This window comes from Xiphophorus hellerii, chromosome 17, assembly GCF_003331165.1.
Source record: "Xiphophorus hellerii strain 12219 chromosome 17, Xiphophorus_hellerii-4.1, whole genome shotgun sequence".
NCBI classification, from domain to species: Eukaryota; Metazoa; Chordata; class Actinopteri; order Cyprinodontiformes; family Poeciliidae; genus Xiphophorus; species Xiphophorus hellerii.
This window is the reverse complement of record NC_045688.1, coordinates 18,276,455-18,289,090: the sequence shown is the minus strand read 5'-3', so window position 1 is coordinate 18,289,090 and position 12,636 is coordinate 18,276,455. Positions and strand designations below refer to the sequence as shown.

The following is a 12,636-nucleotide window of genomic DNA, read 5'->3' as shown; positions in this document are numbered from 1 at the left end:
CTGGGAAACAATTGTAGCATTTAAAATTTAATTTGGGCAAAACCCCTCAAAATATGAAAGACATCATCTACATTGAAGAACTCCCACAATGATGGTGACGAGTTTAACAAGTATAACATTTATCGTATCTCCTCTAAGTTCAGGAAGGCATTGCTTTGTGTTTGCAGCAGCGGGAGTCCGCCTGTTCATTTTGACACCATGACGCGTGAAGGGAACAAAGTGCGACGGCTCACTACGGTGAACTCTTTGGTTGAGCCGACCTTCATTCACACCACGGAGTGGCTCTGGTACTGGCAGGACGAGTTTGGAAAGTGGAACATGTACGGTTCAGATGTGAGTACGCAAACTTTTTATATGATTTCTAAATACTTGTGTTAAAGCAACAAATATCTAGGAGGCAAATATCAGAATAAAGATACAAGTTTATTAAAGCAATTGCAATTGGAGAAAGGTCATTTAACACACAGCGGTCAACAGCACACATGAGTGTCAAAGAATCTCTCTGGCTGCGTTGCCTGAACAGCCTCCTCTTATACAGACTCAAACACGTAGCCAATGGGGAGAGCATTAACCACACAAAGAAAGAAAAAAAACATAAGTACAGACAGTTTCTTCTTGACAATAGGGCATAGGTGACACACAGGTCATCTAGTGGAAACATCTGCAGTCTCGAAACGTTGACACCTTAACCACAAATACTTCTGCATATGACACTTTTACTGACCTTTTGTTGTATGCGGTTTACTTGCAGAATCAACAGTTTATTCTTAGATAGTTAAGTGAGACAAGAAACCTATCTGTTTGTCCTTCTGTTCAACTCACAAGTTTCGCATCCGTGCAACTCAGGGGCCCCAATTAACGGTGGCTGCTGAGTGAGCTAGATTGTAGTCAGGAAGTTTCCTGTTAAAACAGTCTCCAGAGAACAGACAATTGTCACCCTTAAACTGCAGTCAGTGTCAGAAACTGTGACCTTTAACATATTTAACATATAATAAAATGAAATAAGAATAAATGAGTAATAGGATTAAATGAGTAAAACAATCAATAGTAAGGTAATAATAGTAAGGTAATCAATAAACACAAATAATAAAAGTAATCAAGTAAAAGTAAAAAGTAATTAATAATAATAAAAGTATTCAAAAGTATTCAAAACCTTTATGAAATAATAGTCATTAATAATTTACTTCAACACTTGTGTTGTATCAAGTTTTTGCTCATTTTGTGCTCAAAATCAGAAGGCAAAAAAAATACAAATAAAAAATCCGTTTCAGAAGTGTCCATGACTGAATTCAATTCAAGAAAGCTGCAGAAAGCCCTGCCTCTGGCCTTATAGGAAACACAGCAAACATGTTGAATGAGATTCTCTGGTCAGAACCAAAATCCAAATATACAGAAGTATGTATGTGTGTGTGTGTGTGTGTGGCAGAAAACTACTGCTTCACATCACCGTCCATCTCTGCGGTCAGTCATGGTGGTAACACAAAACCAATGGAAGGTCATTTTTATTGTCAGGGTCTTGTTCTTACGGTAGAACAACGTCTTTCCCAGACAACTACTGTTGTGAAGTTTCTGTATCTGTATCTGCTGTATCTGTATCTTATGATATTTTTCTCCAAGTACTGAGCCAGAACCACCAACACTGTGTTGCAGAGCGCCAGAGGGAAATCATCAGACATCAGAAGTGAAACTCTGGAGCAGAAGCTTCTGGACAATGAGAGCGAAGTGGAGTTCTCTGCTGGCTCCCAGTCTTATTCTCTTAGTTTCCAGGGTAAAACACAAGACTTTGACGTTTGAAATGGGTTCAAAAGCAAATAAATACAACTTCAATTAATATGACTTTCTTCCCTTCAGACATGATTCAAACTAATAAGCATTACCGTACTAAGAGGCTTGTGAGCAGACGTCCTCGGTTCGTCTCTGCCGCTGATGTCCGAACCAAGAAAGTGAGGTAGGTTGAGGAATGTGACCTAAAGCAGCTTTGTGTTAGTCCTCTGGTTGTGAATGTGATCTCAATGTTTTTAAATGGTTCAACATGAAACTTATTCTCACCATCTATTCTTGCAGAAAGCCTCCAGGAATCTTTTCTCCCGTCCCAAACCACTGGGACAAGACGCAGATCCCTCCAACAGGATTCTCGGTATAATAAACTCACTACAGGGTTTGGGTTTCCTGCCTCTCCACTCTGTGGTGGGAATGGGGTGAATTATGTACTTTTTCCAGAAAGCAAATTAAGGGTGTAAAAATCCAAACTATCGTCCTCCAGCTTCTGAAAGACTCAGTCACCACCACTGGTTTACCCCACAGTGAGTGTATGCAAAACGCAGAGTTGTGTCATTCATAAAAAGGAGCAACAGGGAACACAAAACTAGAACATTTCTGAAGGACTCGGATTCTCAGACTCAAATCTGAGATTGTGAGGAAGAAGTGCGCTTCAGATTTGATCATTGAAGTCCAAAAAGCTTAAAACAACATATATACAGTACATGTACGTATATATATATATTATTTGTTACATGTCAAGAAAATGTCCAGGATGGACTAAATTCTAAGATTAGATAAAGTACCTGGAACTGGTTTCCCCTCTTGCAGCTCTGCTGGCATAAAATGAGAGTTCACACAGATATATAAGGAAAATATGGAAGTTCTCTGTTTGATCAGTAAGCGGTGCTCTATTTCAAGATTTTCCTACTATAAATTTACATGCCCAAAAGTTGCTACTAAGCGAACAAAATTAATTTGTATTTGAAGGAAACAGTGAGGCAACCAGGGATGGAGTCGAGACCAAACCAAGGCCAAGACTGAGGGCAAATGTTTCAAACTTAGATAAATATTACTTGACATTTTGTTCACCTCCAAATGCAAATATGATTGGATCAAACAGTTCACTACTCAACCAAAACTACTACATGGAATTAAATTAATAATTGCCATAATATGCTCATACTTATGTTATTAAATGCAGCCATACGTTGATACACGTTCTTTAAAATGAACTAATTAACTGACATTCCACAAAACGTTCTTCAGTGCTGTGTGTCATAACAGTGTTTTAAAATCAAAGTTCAGACACTCCCTCCAAAATGAGAAACTGAACATATTTCCTGTTTTCTCAGAAATGTATGTTTTGTTTTTTTCTTATTTTTCACTGCGCCCTGCCGACTTGTACTCATCTTTGCCTTGGCGAATCCCATTTTTTTTCAGAATAATTCAAAGTTTTCTAATATTTCTCCTCCATCCACTGGTCCTGGTGACTGCCACTGAAAACCTTCCTGCTTCTGTGTGTTGTAGAGAGTTGCCGTCTCGCACACTACGGATGAATTTCAAAAGATTGAAGCACGTTTTCATTCGACCTTGAGAGACTTCGATATTGTCAAGATAGAGCGGATTCAGAACAAGGCGCTTTGGGAAGCCTTTCAGTTGTATGTATGCTATAAACCAGGGGTGGGCACTCCTGGTCCTCGAGGGCCGGTGTCCTGCAACTCTTAGATGTCTCCCTGGTCCAACACACCTGAATCCAACAGCTGAATCTCCTCCTAAGTGCAGTCAAGTTATCCAGAGTCCTGTTAACGACCTCATTATTTGACTCAGGTGTGTTGAAGTAGAGATGCATCTAAAAGTTGCAGGACACCGGCCCTCGAGGACCAGGAGTGCCCACCCCTGCTATAAACCATGGTTTTTTTTATTCAATTTATTTTAATACAGTCTTTGGTCACTCTTTGCCAGTTTTTTTTTAAGTGATCTTTTAAAAACTAATCATATTTTTAATAGATATCCTCTAGTAACTACCTCATGTCAGCATTTAGCATTGTTCTTTAGTTTCCCTTTCAGTTGGTACTTTAGCAGCACGTTAGCTCTGTGAACATGTTTTTAAAGGACATTCCTTTGCCACATTTTGACCTAAAGGCAAAAGACTCAGATGAAGAACAACAACAGAGGACGGGAGGTGGAAGAAAAGCAACTTTTTCATGGGACTGACTCGAAATACATTGGCGCCATTTGTCTCAACAACTTTGACTGGAGGATCTGTGGAGTTAATGGAACAGCTTATGGCAAAGGTGGGTTAAAGATGGTGGTTCGGTCAGGGTTTACCCCAGTGTACGATGAGCCTTTTCTTTCTAAATTTACCTCACTAACACTTGTAACAAACAATGTACGATAAAAGATACTTCAGCGTTTTTCGACATACTTAACTTTTCATAGTGTCTCGGAATTTTTATATCAGTCGAAGGTTGGCGTGCTATGGGACTGGTGAAGAGAAGATGCCATTCAAATAAACATGCTAAAAAATCTCCATAACTCATGAAAGACCTGCCTTTCTTACTGCCGTAAAGCTCAACGAGTGTTTCGTCTTTCTCACTTATCTTTTTGTTTCTAATCACAGGAAGCTACTTTGCTCGGGACGCTAAATACTCCCACAGCTACACTGGTGACTCTGATGTCAAAACCATGTTTGTGTCTCGTGTCCTGGTGGGCAGCTACACAAGAGGGGACCCCAGCTACGTCCGACCTCCTTCCAAAGACGGTGGAGACATAAACTTCTACGACAGCTGCGTCAACGATGTCCGAAATCCTTCCATTTTTGTTGTCTTTGAGAAGCACCACATCTATCCTGAGTACCTGCTGACGTACAAGACCACACACCCGCTGGTTGACATATTTAGTAGTGCACCAGTGTATCAAGGCAGCGCAGCGTCAAATCAAGCCAGCTCTTCAGACAGTTCCTGTGTCATAGCCTGAGCACAGCTATGAAGTAAGACTTGGGTGTTAACAGTGGAGGAAGTTTAGTGAATTTTTTCTCAAAAATCATCTGAAACAAAATTATGCCAGGTAATGATGTCTTTTGATAAACTCAAAGAAATATTCACCACACACGTCTACAATATTAAAAATTATGGAAGTGAAAAAAAGTACAAGTGAAGACTAAAATGGACAATTAAGTGACACGTCAGATGGTCACTCATACATAAAGTACCGACGCTGAACAGTAAATGTGAAATGGACTTTGTACATGAAGGGCATCCATCCATCAGGTCCACAAAAACACGACTGACTGTCGTCACTGGTGTTTGCATCCCAACTCCAGCATGCTTTTTGAGGGTATACGGGGAGGTACAACGAGATATATCGATGGAATCTTCAACAGTCAAAGCAAAAACTGTCTGTTTGAGGCTTCCAAATAAAAAATCTCATAAGCAATATTTTTTATACCTCTTTATCCAGAGGATGGCGCTAAAAAGATGCTCATAAAGACATCTTTTATTATTTTTTTTACAAATTCTTATCCAGACAAAAACATTACAAATAAGCTACACTACCGAAGCTGTAGGTGACACTGTGATGCTGCTACCATAAAAACAAACGTAGCAGTAAACACCAGAAGGCGACATGGAGCAGGCGCATAAAGCTTGTGCCGTGGAGCTATTACAATCGTTTTGAAAACATTTAGTTTTGGATTGCCACATGATAAACACAGGAGTGGCATTTCACAATGTTTTTCATTCTGATACATGTTTCCAGCTGTTAATAGTCCATTCCTTTGTGGACAAAAAGCTGAAACAATAAGAACAAAAGCAGAGCATTCTCAAAGCTCGTTCCCGCGTGAACGACAACCAACGACAATTTATTTTTGAGAAAGTTCACTCTTACTACTTTAATGTAGGAGCGCCCAATGAATCAGATCAGACAAGTCCAGAATTCTTGCACTGATTTGACTGGGACACACCACGAACAACAAGGTGGTTTCTAACCGCCCTAACTTGGCACGTTTAATAACGTACGTCATGTATTCTGGGATCAGGAAGCCGCATCGCATTAACAATATCGATGGTTGGCGTGTGGGAAAAGACCATGGAAGTAAAATGTGGTATTAATGAATAGACACTACATTGGTCTGTCATCAACTATTAAGAAGTGATAGAAACTTTTGTTTGTCTGTATTTTTAACAGTTCATTGGTTTCTTTTTGTGCATTCTGCTCTGTCTTCTCAAAGCCGGTTGTGGCAGACGACCGCTTGCACTGAGTCAGGACCTGGTTCTGCTGGAGGTTCCTTACTCCTGTTAAACAGGAAGTTTTCCTATCCTCTGTCCCTACATGCATGCTCAGTATGAGGGACTGCTGTAAAGTCAACAACAAAACAGAAGTGCTGGATGCTGATCCAGGAGGAGGGAATGCCGCAAGCCATTCGGCATTCCCTCCTCCTTAGGTTGGGTCTCGCTTCCATAGATAGGAACGTTTAATCAACTTTGAATAACTATTTGAGCTTTCTCAATTAGTTATTGTGTGTAATAACTAGGATCAGCTGGAATGTGTGTGATTGAAGTGAAATGATTTTTTTTGTTTTTTTGTGAAGTGCCTTGGGACTTTACAAAAGGTCAGGTTGTTGTGAATTGGTGTGATATAAATAAACTAAATTGAAATGAATTTAAATGATCTTCTACCGGCCAGTAGAGGGGGACAAACTGTTTATTTGAAAATACTTCATACATTGATTGGTCTGATTGACGGTTGAGGCAAATGAATGATTTGAGTTTAGAACGAAGTGAGAAAATCTTATGTTTCTGTCAAATGTTCTGTTGCTTTAATACTAATCATATTGTGCTTTTAGAGTCATGTAAATTGAAAAAAAAAACTTAAAGACGTTTTAAAGTGCTGCTTCCTTGGAGCTGCAGCCGTAATGATAAATTGCATCAGAGGTTAGTTAAACAACTTCTGAGTGTTGGAATGAGATAAAACCATCCAAGTTTTAGATTAGAAAATACAGGAATTGTCGCCGTCCTGTGGTACAGTACTGTCGGGCTTGTGGAGGATTAAACTAATGTAAGAGTGGAGGGAACACTGGAACACTAATACTGGAGCCCGGCGAGAAAAGGGGGATAAAAAATTCTAGTTTCTCGACCAAAATGGGAGACTTTACATTTACAGGAGGGTAAACTCCGAAAATAGGATCTTTGTGCTCGCCAGCGCCTCCTCTGACATGACAGATTATTGCACTCAAGCTTGTGTCTAGTCTATATGCTGTTTGGTTTGTTGTTGTTCTTTTTGTTTGTTTTTGGTTCGATGCCTTGACAACCTTCACTTTCACAGCATCTTCTGTTTCTTATTTATCTTGTTCAGAACTGTGGCGGTTAATTACCAAGACCTCTAAACCTTGTGAGGAGTTTTTGTTGGTCTACTTTTTCCAATTCTCTTTGTTAATTGTAATCAAATTACACAGAATTAGATCAATAAATACTTAACCAGAACTGCTTTTCATGAGCCACTAAATTTATGTGTCCCTTTTATAAAAAGAAATATCAAAATATAAAAAATAAGGGCTCCTTGATTTTTATTTTTATTTTCATTAAATATATTAAGTAATGACTTGAATGGAGGATTTTCCAAATCTTGATGTAAAGTCATGCTTTCTTCCTGGGTCATTTCAAAATAAAGTTGCTTCCTGTTATGAGCTGGTGTGACTTTCTTCATTTAACTTCATATTTCTGAAATTGGTTAGTGTAGCACAAAACAAAGCTAATAAAATAGTTTTCTTTTTTCAAACTTGACTAAATTTAATCTGTCTAATTAGTTTTTAACTTCCTAGCACTTTGAGTTGTCGTTGGCTGAAAGGTGCTGTGTAAATAAACTTGCCTGGCCTTCCTGTTGCAGTATTTGAGAGCTCTTACTCTGCGTTTCATTCATACAAATGAAGACGAACGGTTGTGACTGTAGATAGGATCACAAGCAGACAGTCGGTGGAGGGTGGATGTATTGGACTGTCATGTCCGCCGCATCATGTTTTCTTCATTATGCCTCTGCAGCCCATTAAGATGGAGCTTCCCAGTGGGAACTGCAGCTGTGCCCCGCAGGACGTAACAGCTCCCCCTCCAACGGCAGGAAATATCCAGTGACATTAAACAGCCTGAGCAGCCATTTCCTGTCGTGTGCGCGACGTGGCTGCTGCTGCGTGGGTCTCCCGGCTCCTCTCTTCCCCCTGCATCACATCATCAGCCTGTCGGATGACAAACCTCACCGTTTCGGTTTCCGGCTAAGAATGAGTTTGTGAAATGAGAGCCCTGTCCTCGTTTCTGGGCCGTCCCGACTGTCTCACACGAGTGTGACGGCTCTCCTTGGTCACCGGTTCAGTTCTGGTAGATCAGTAATGTGTCAGATGATCAGCTGATTATTAAGGAGCCACATCAGATTTACACCAAACCACTTGAGGCCCACAGAAGACGGGGTTGCTAGGCAGCCTGGGAGAGTTTAGATGAGCAGTGAAATTGATTTGGGTTGACTTAGGTGTTTTCAGACTTGGGGAAGTATGGCATAAAAAGCTGAATATGGAATAAAATATTGATATTTCCACTCTATGCATAATTGTGAATATATTGTCAACATCATGTTGCACTATTTTACATGATTATTAATAATTTTTAGATATGCTGTTTAAAAATCCCCATCTAGGAACAAGTGCTGTGAATTACAAACATCCCCCCCACTGCACCTTCTACAAATCAGACAAAATTCATGTCAAATGTTTGTGCTGTTTCTCATATCATTTTAAATATATTAAGAAATGTTTCCAGAGGTCATAAAAGGTCATCCAGACCCCCCACCCTCACCCCTCCATCCTTCTTCAAATCAGACAAAATTGGTGCCAATCAACTCGACTCCGTTTGTGTAGCAAAAACTTTTGTTTATGCTGCTTTGACTTTGAAGATATTAATTAAAGTTTAAAGGTCAACCAGCCCCTCCACTTTTACTAAATCAAAATTCCTGATTTTATCCGATTCATTGTAGCTTAAGTTACAACGTTTCGACTGAATTACTCAGAGGCTCTGGATGGTTTTTTTTTTAGGGAACTCCATGAAATTCGACGCTTCCTGACAATGCTGCTGTGACGTCAGTGTTTGTGCTGCTCTGTGGACGGTTGCCCCTTCCTCTCTTCTCGTTTTTCCCAGACGCACGCAAAATGCATCTGTACAGCAAAATGCATCTGTAAAGAGACACAAACAACAACAACAAAAAAAAAAGCTGGAATCTGGAATGAATCAGCAGAAAATCAAAAATGCAGGAGCTGCTGCTGCTGCTGCTGCTGCTGCTGCTGCAGCGCTGGGTAAAAACTGGAATCACTCTTTGAAGCTGTCATTCAGTCTCCCTTCATTCAGCTTCGTGTTTGTGATGCTTTGGTCGTAATTAGACTCTGGTCATCATGTTACATGGGCCGTAAGAATCCAGATGAAAAAAAGGACAGTTTAAAACTTTGGGAGTTGCAGCCGGTTACATCAGTGATGCCTGGGCTCAGTTATCACATATTTACATCTAATGCAAATAGAAAAGGATTCTGCAATCATTTCATTTTCCCACCGGGTTGCAGCTTTGTTGCTTTTTCATGAATCATCCAAAGATTCACATGGCTCTCATGTTCAGGTCAAACTCTACCGTTTCCTGTCACATCACAAGATCTGTGTCGGCATCTAATGCACTCGGTGCATTTACACTGTCCCTATGCACCGAAACCTGCTCTGCTCTACCATTTAATAATAAACCTTTGAATTATCTTCAGAACTCTTGAATTTGCAGGCAGGGATTTAAAGAGGTGCATCAAAAGCAAATGAGGTGGATTAGCAGAGGTGGGATCATCCAGGACGTTTCTACTGAGCTGCTAGCGTTTCATAGCTGTCTTCAGTCAGAAGCTTACTCAGATTCGTCAGATCCATTTGAAGATACTTGCATGGTTTGAGTTCTTCACTGTTTCTTGAGAAAAAATAAAGTATTTTTGAACAATTATTCCCCCACAGCCTAATGCTGTCACCACCATGCTTCACCATGGAGTGGAGATAAAATAAGAAATTTCATATGTACAGTATATATATTTCAGTGAATAAAATACAACCTTTAAGCAAGTATTAAACATGTTTTTATTAAGCTCACATTTCTGTATCCAAATAAATATTTTACTGCTCTGATGTCCTATTTTAATGTAAAATATAATTTTTCCATCAGCTGTAAATAAAATATGACAGAATCTAGTCAGAGCTTATGAAATGAAAGATGCTGCTAAAAACATGCCAGCCACATTATTTAAATCAAAGCATATTCATGTGATAAAGTGGCCTAGTCAAAGTACAGATCTTAATTCAGCTCAGTGTCTCCAGCAAAGAAGCATGAAACATAAAAAGATCTCTGTGATTTATATATATATATATACAGTACAGACCAAAAGTTTGGACACACTTTCTCATTGAATTCAATGAGTATGTATGTATGTATGTATGTGTGTATATATATATATATATATATATATATATATATATATATATATATATATATATATATATATATATATATATATATATATATAAAACAATATTATATATATGTTATATATAACATTGTTTTTTATTTGACTTTCATAAATCTCGTCTTGGTCAATCACATAGAATCCCGATAAAACACAAAGCCCGTTCATACAGAAGCGTGTTTGATTTCTGCTTTAAATTTCTTAATTAATCCATCAGCCAATCAGCTGCAAGAACCGACTGCAGTAATGAATCCAGTACACTCGTCACGTTCCCAGCATCCCTTGTAGAAAGAGAGAGAGAGAGAGGAAGGGGTTTGGCTGACAATCTGAGGAGGACCACGGATCGGAGAGCAGAAGAAGAAGCAGTAGCATCATCAGCATCATCCGAGGAAGAAGAAGAAGAAGAAGGGTCATCATCATCCAACACTTGTTCATCTTCACCAGCCGCTCAGGTAAATTGCGCGTTTTTGCGCAGTTAATTCGCGCACCGCCTCTTTGTTCGCAGCCTTTGTGTTTTATCGCTTCCTGTCGCGAGGTTTGCTGTTTGGAGAGAGAAGCGTGCTTTACTGGAACCAGCCTTCTGCTTGGCCGGGACGCGTTCAGGGACTCTGGGTTCTGCTTAGCCTGTCTGAGGCGGAGAGTGCGGGGATTCCCTCCGCCGTGGCCCCGCAGCCCACAGTCCCGCACACTCCCCTCCGGTGGGAGCGCAGGGAAGGGAAGGGGAGGAGGGGGCATGGATCCATTTCACCACCGTGACCCGGTGAGCTGCTGCTGCTGCTGCTGCTGCTGCCTCATCCAGCTCAGAAAGTCACTTCTAATCCTCCTAACGTCACTTTTCTTTTCATTGGAGGAATATTTGACTCTTCGAGCTGCAGTGGATTCCCCTTTGTGCCGAGATGCGGCAGCTTAAAGGAATAATTCCGATTTTTATTGTAAGAGCCAAAAATGTCAGTTTGTAATATTGTTTTGCCTTTTGCATATTTAGATACTTTCTTAGCAATAAGGTTTTATTATAGCATGTTTTTTGTAGAAAAGCGCCTCCTAAAGGTCGTAACTGAAAATATATGAAAATGCTGTTTCACTTAGTCCAGAAAGAAAATTGAATATTGTGGTTAACTGAACTCTACACAGTTTCTGACCGTTAAATGCGGAATGCTGTTCAAGATTAAAGAATTATTCTGCAATATCTGCTCGAAGAAAAGTAAAGTTCGTCGTTCATCAGACTTTGTGTGGACTAGTAAGTACTTCTTTAATGCGCAAGAGCATATCGTTGGACAGAGACGCGTCAGCTAAGAGCTAAGCTAACAAACGTCAACAAAGAAAGAAGAAGCTGGTTGAACATTAAAGTGGCTTTACACCAGAACAAATAAGCAGCCACTACATTTATCCTATTTTCTTCATAACTGGGTTTTTGTTGGGCGTTTGTGCGCAGTCAGCGTCTTACTCGAAGTGGATATATCTTTGATTTTACAGAAGTTTTGACGTTTACAGCTAATCAGAGTAGCTCAATAAATGCAGAAGTCAAATATTGTCATATTTTTTGTCTGTCATTTCTAAATGTTGTTAACAGGCTTCAGTGTTGATGCTGTTACTGGACTGTTTGGGTTTTTATTTATTTGTATTTTTGATTTATTTTTGTTTCTTCAGCTCTTGTCTGTCCTCTGCAATTAGTTCCAGCTGTTCCTCGTTACCTTGGTTACCTCTGTGTGTATCTGTTCTCACCTGGATTCTTGTCTATCCTGCTCTGCCCCTTCCACCTGTCCCCACTTCTCTTCTGTTTGGACTGTCTTCATCAAATCGTCAAATAATTGCACTTTGGATTCTCCTTAAAATCACCAAATAATAATAATAATAATAATAATAAGTGAGTGAAGGACTGTAAGCTGACTGCTTTCAGTTTCACTGAGTTGCTAATTGGATGAAGTCAGAAGAAGTAAAGAGATGAAAAATGCTACTTAAAATATATTTTAAAATTTGTGTACTGACTCTTGATCATTTTTAAGTTTCAGATAAGCAGCCAATTAGACTTGCTATCTGGTTCACATTTAAAATGAGTTTAAAGTGATATTTCGTATTTTACTTGAATCCGGGGTTCTATTAAGAGTGCAGAGCAGTCAGTATCTTTGGGGTAAAACCTCTTTGAGGATTTTGTACCATATTTTTCATATTCTATAAGGGTTTTCTGGATTTGGTTGACAATCCTCTCATGTTCTCCCTGTTGCTGTTGCACCTGTTCCTGGGACATCTTTTCCTTCCACTCAACTTTCTATGACGATGCTTTTCCTGAGTCACTGAATTTAGGATTTTCATAATCTATAAACCATAATCATCCAAAAGACAAGGAACAAGTTTATATG

General features: G+C 39.5%; 2 protein-coding genes across 5 annotated transcripts in view; both read left to right on the top strand.

Moving 5' to 3' along the window:
- LOC116736673 (protein mono-ADP-ribosyltransferase PARP12) overlaps window positions 1-5,177 on the top strand; it is a 28,372-nt gene extending 23,195 nt beyond the window's left edge. For 3 of the 4 annotated variants that reach the window (XM_032589290.1, XM_032589289.1, XM_032589291.1), the window contains exons 6-12: window positions 168-333; window positions 1,651-1,768; window positions 1,852-1,948; window positions 2,065-2,137; window positions 3,289-3,419; window positions 3,904-4,055; window positions 4,382-5,177. In XM_032589290.1, coding sequence (XP_032445181.1) covers window positions 168-333; window positions 1,651-1,768; window positions 1,852-1,948; window positions 2,065-2,137; window positions 3,289-3,419; window positions 3,904-4,055; window positions 4,382-4,737 — 1,093 coding nt within the window. In that variant the 3' untranslated portion in view covers window positions 4,738-5,177. The remainder of the gene's footprint in view (window positions 1-167; window positions 334-1,650; window positions 1,769-1,851; window positions 1,949-2,064; window positions 2,138-3,288; window positions 3,420-3,903; window positions 4,056-4,381) is intronic. The other variant, XM_032589288.1, reaches the window with a different exon arrangement.
- A 5,402-nt stretch (window positions 5,178-10,579) lies between these two features.
- Window positions 10,580-12,636, top strand: part of syn3 (synapsin III) — a 107,956-nt gene continuing 105,899 nt past the window's right edge. The window contains exon 1 of the mRNA XM_032589036.1: window positions 10,580-10,731. The gene's annotated coding sequence lies outside the window, so the exon portion shown is untranslated. The remainder of the gene's footprint in view (window positions 10,732-12,636) is intronic.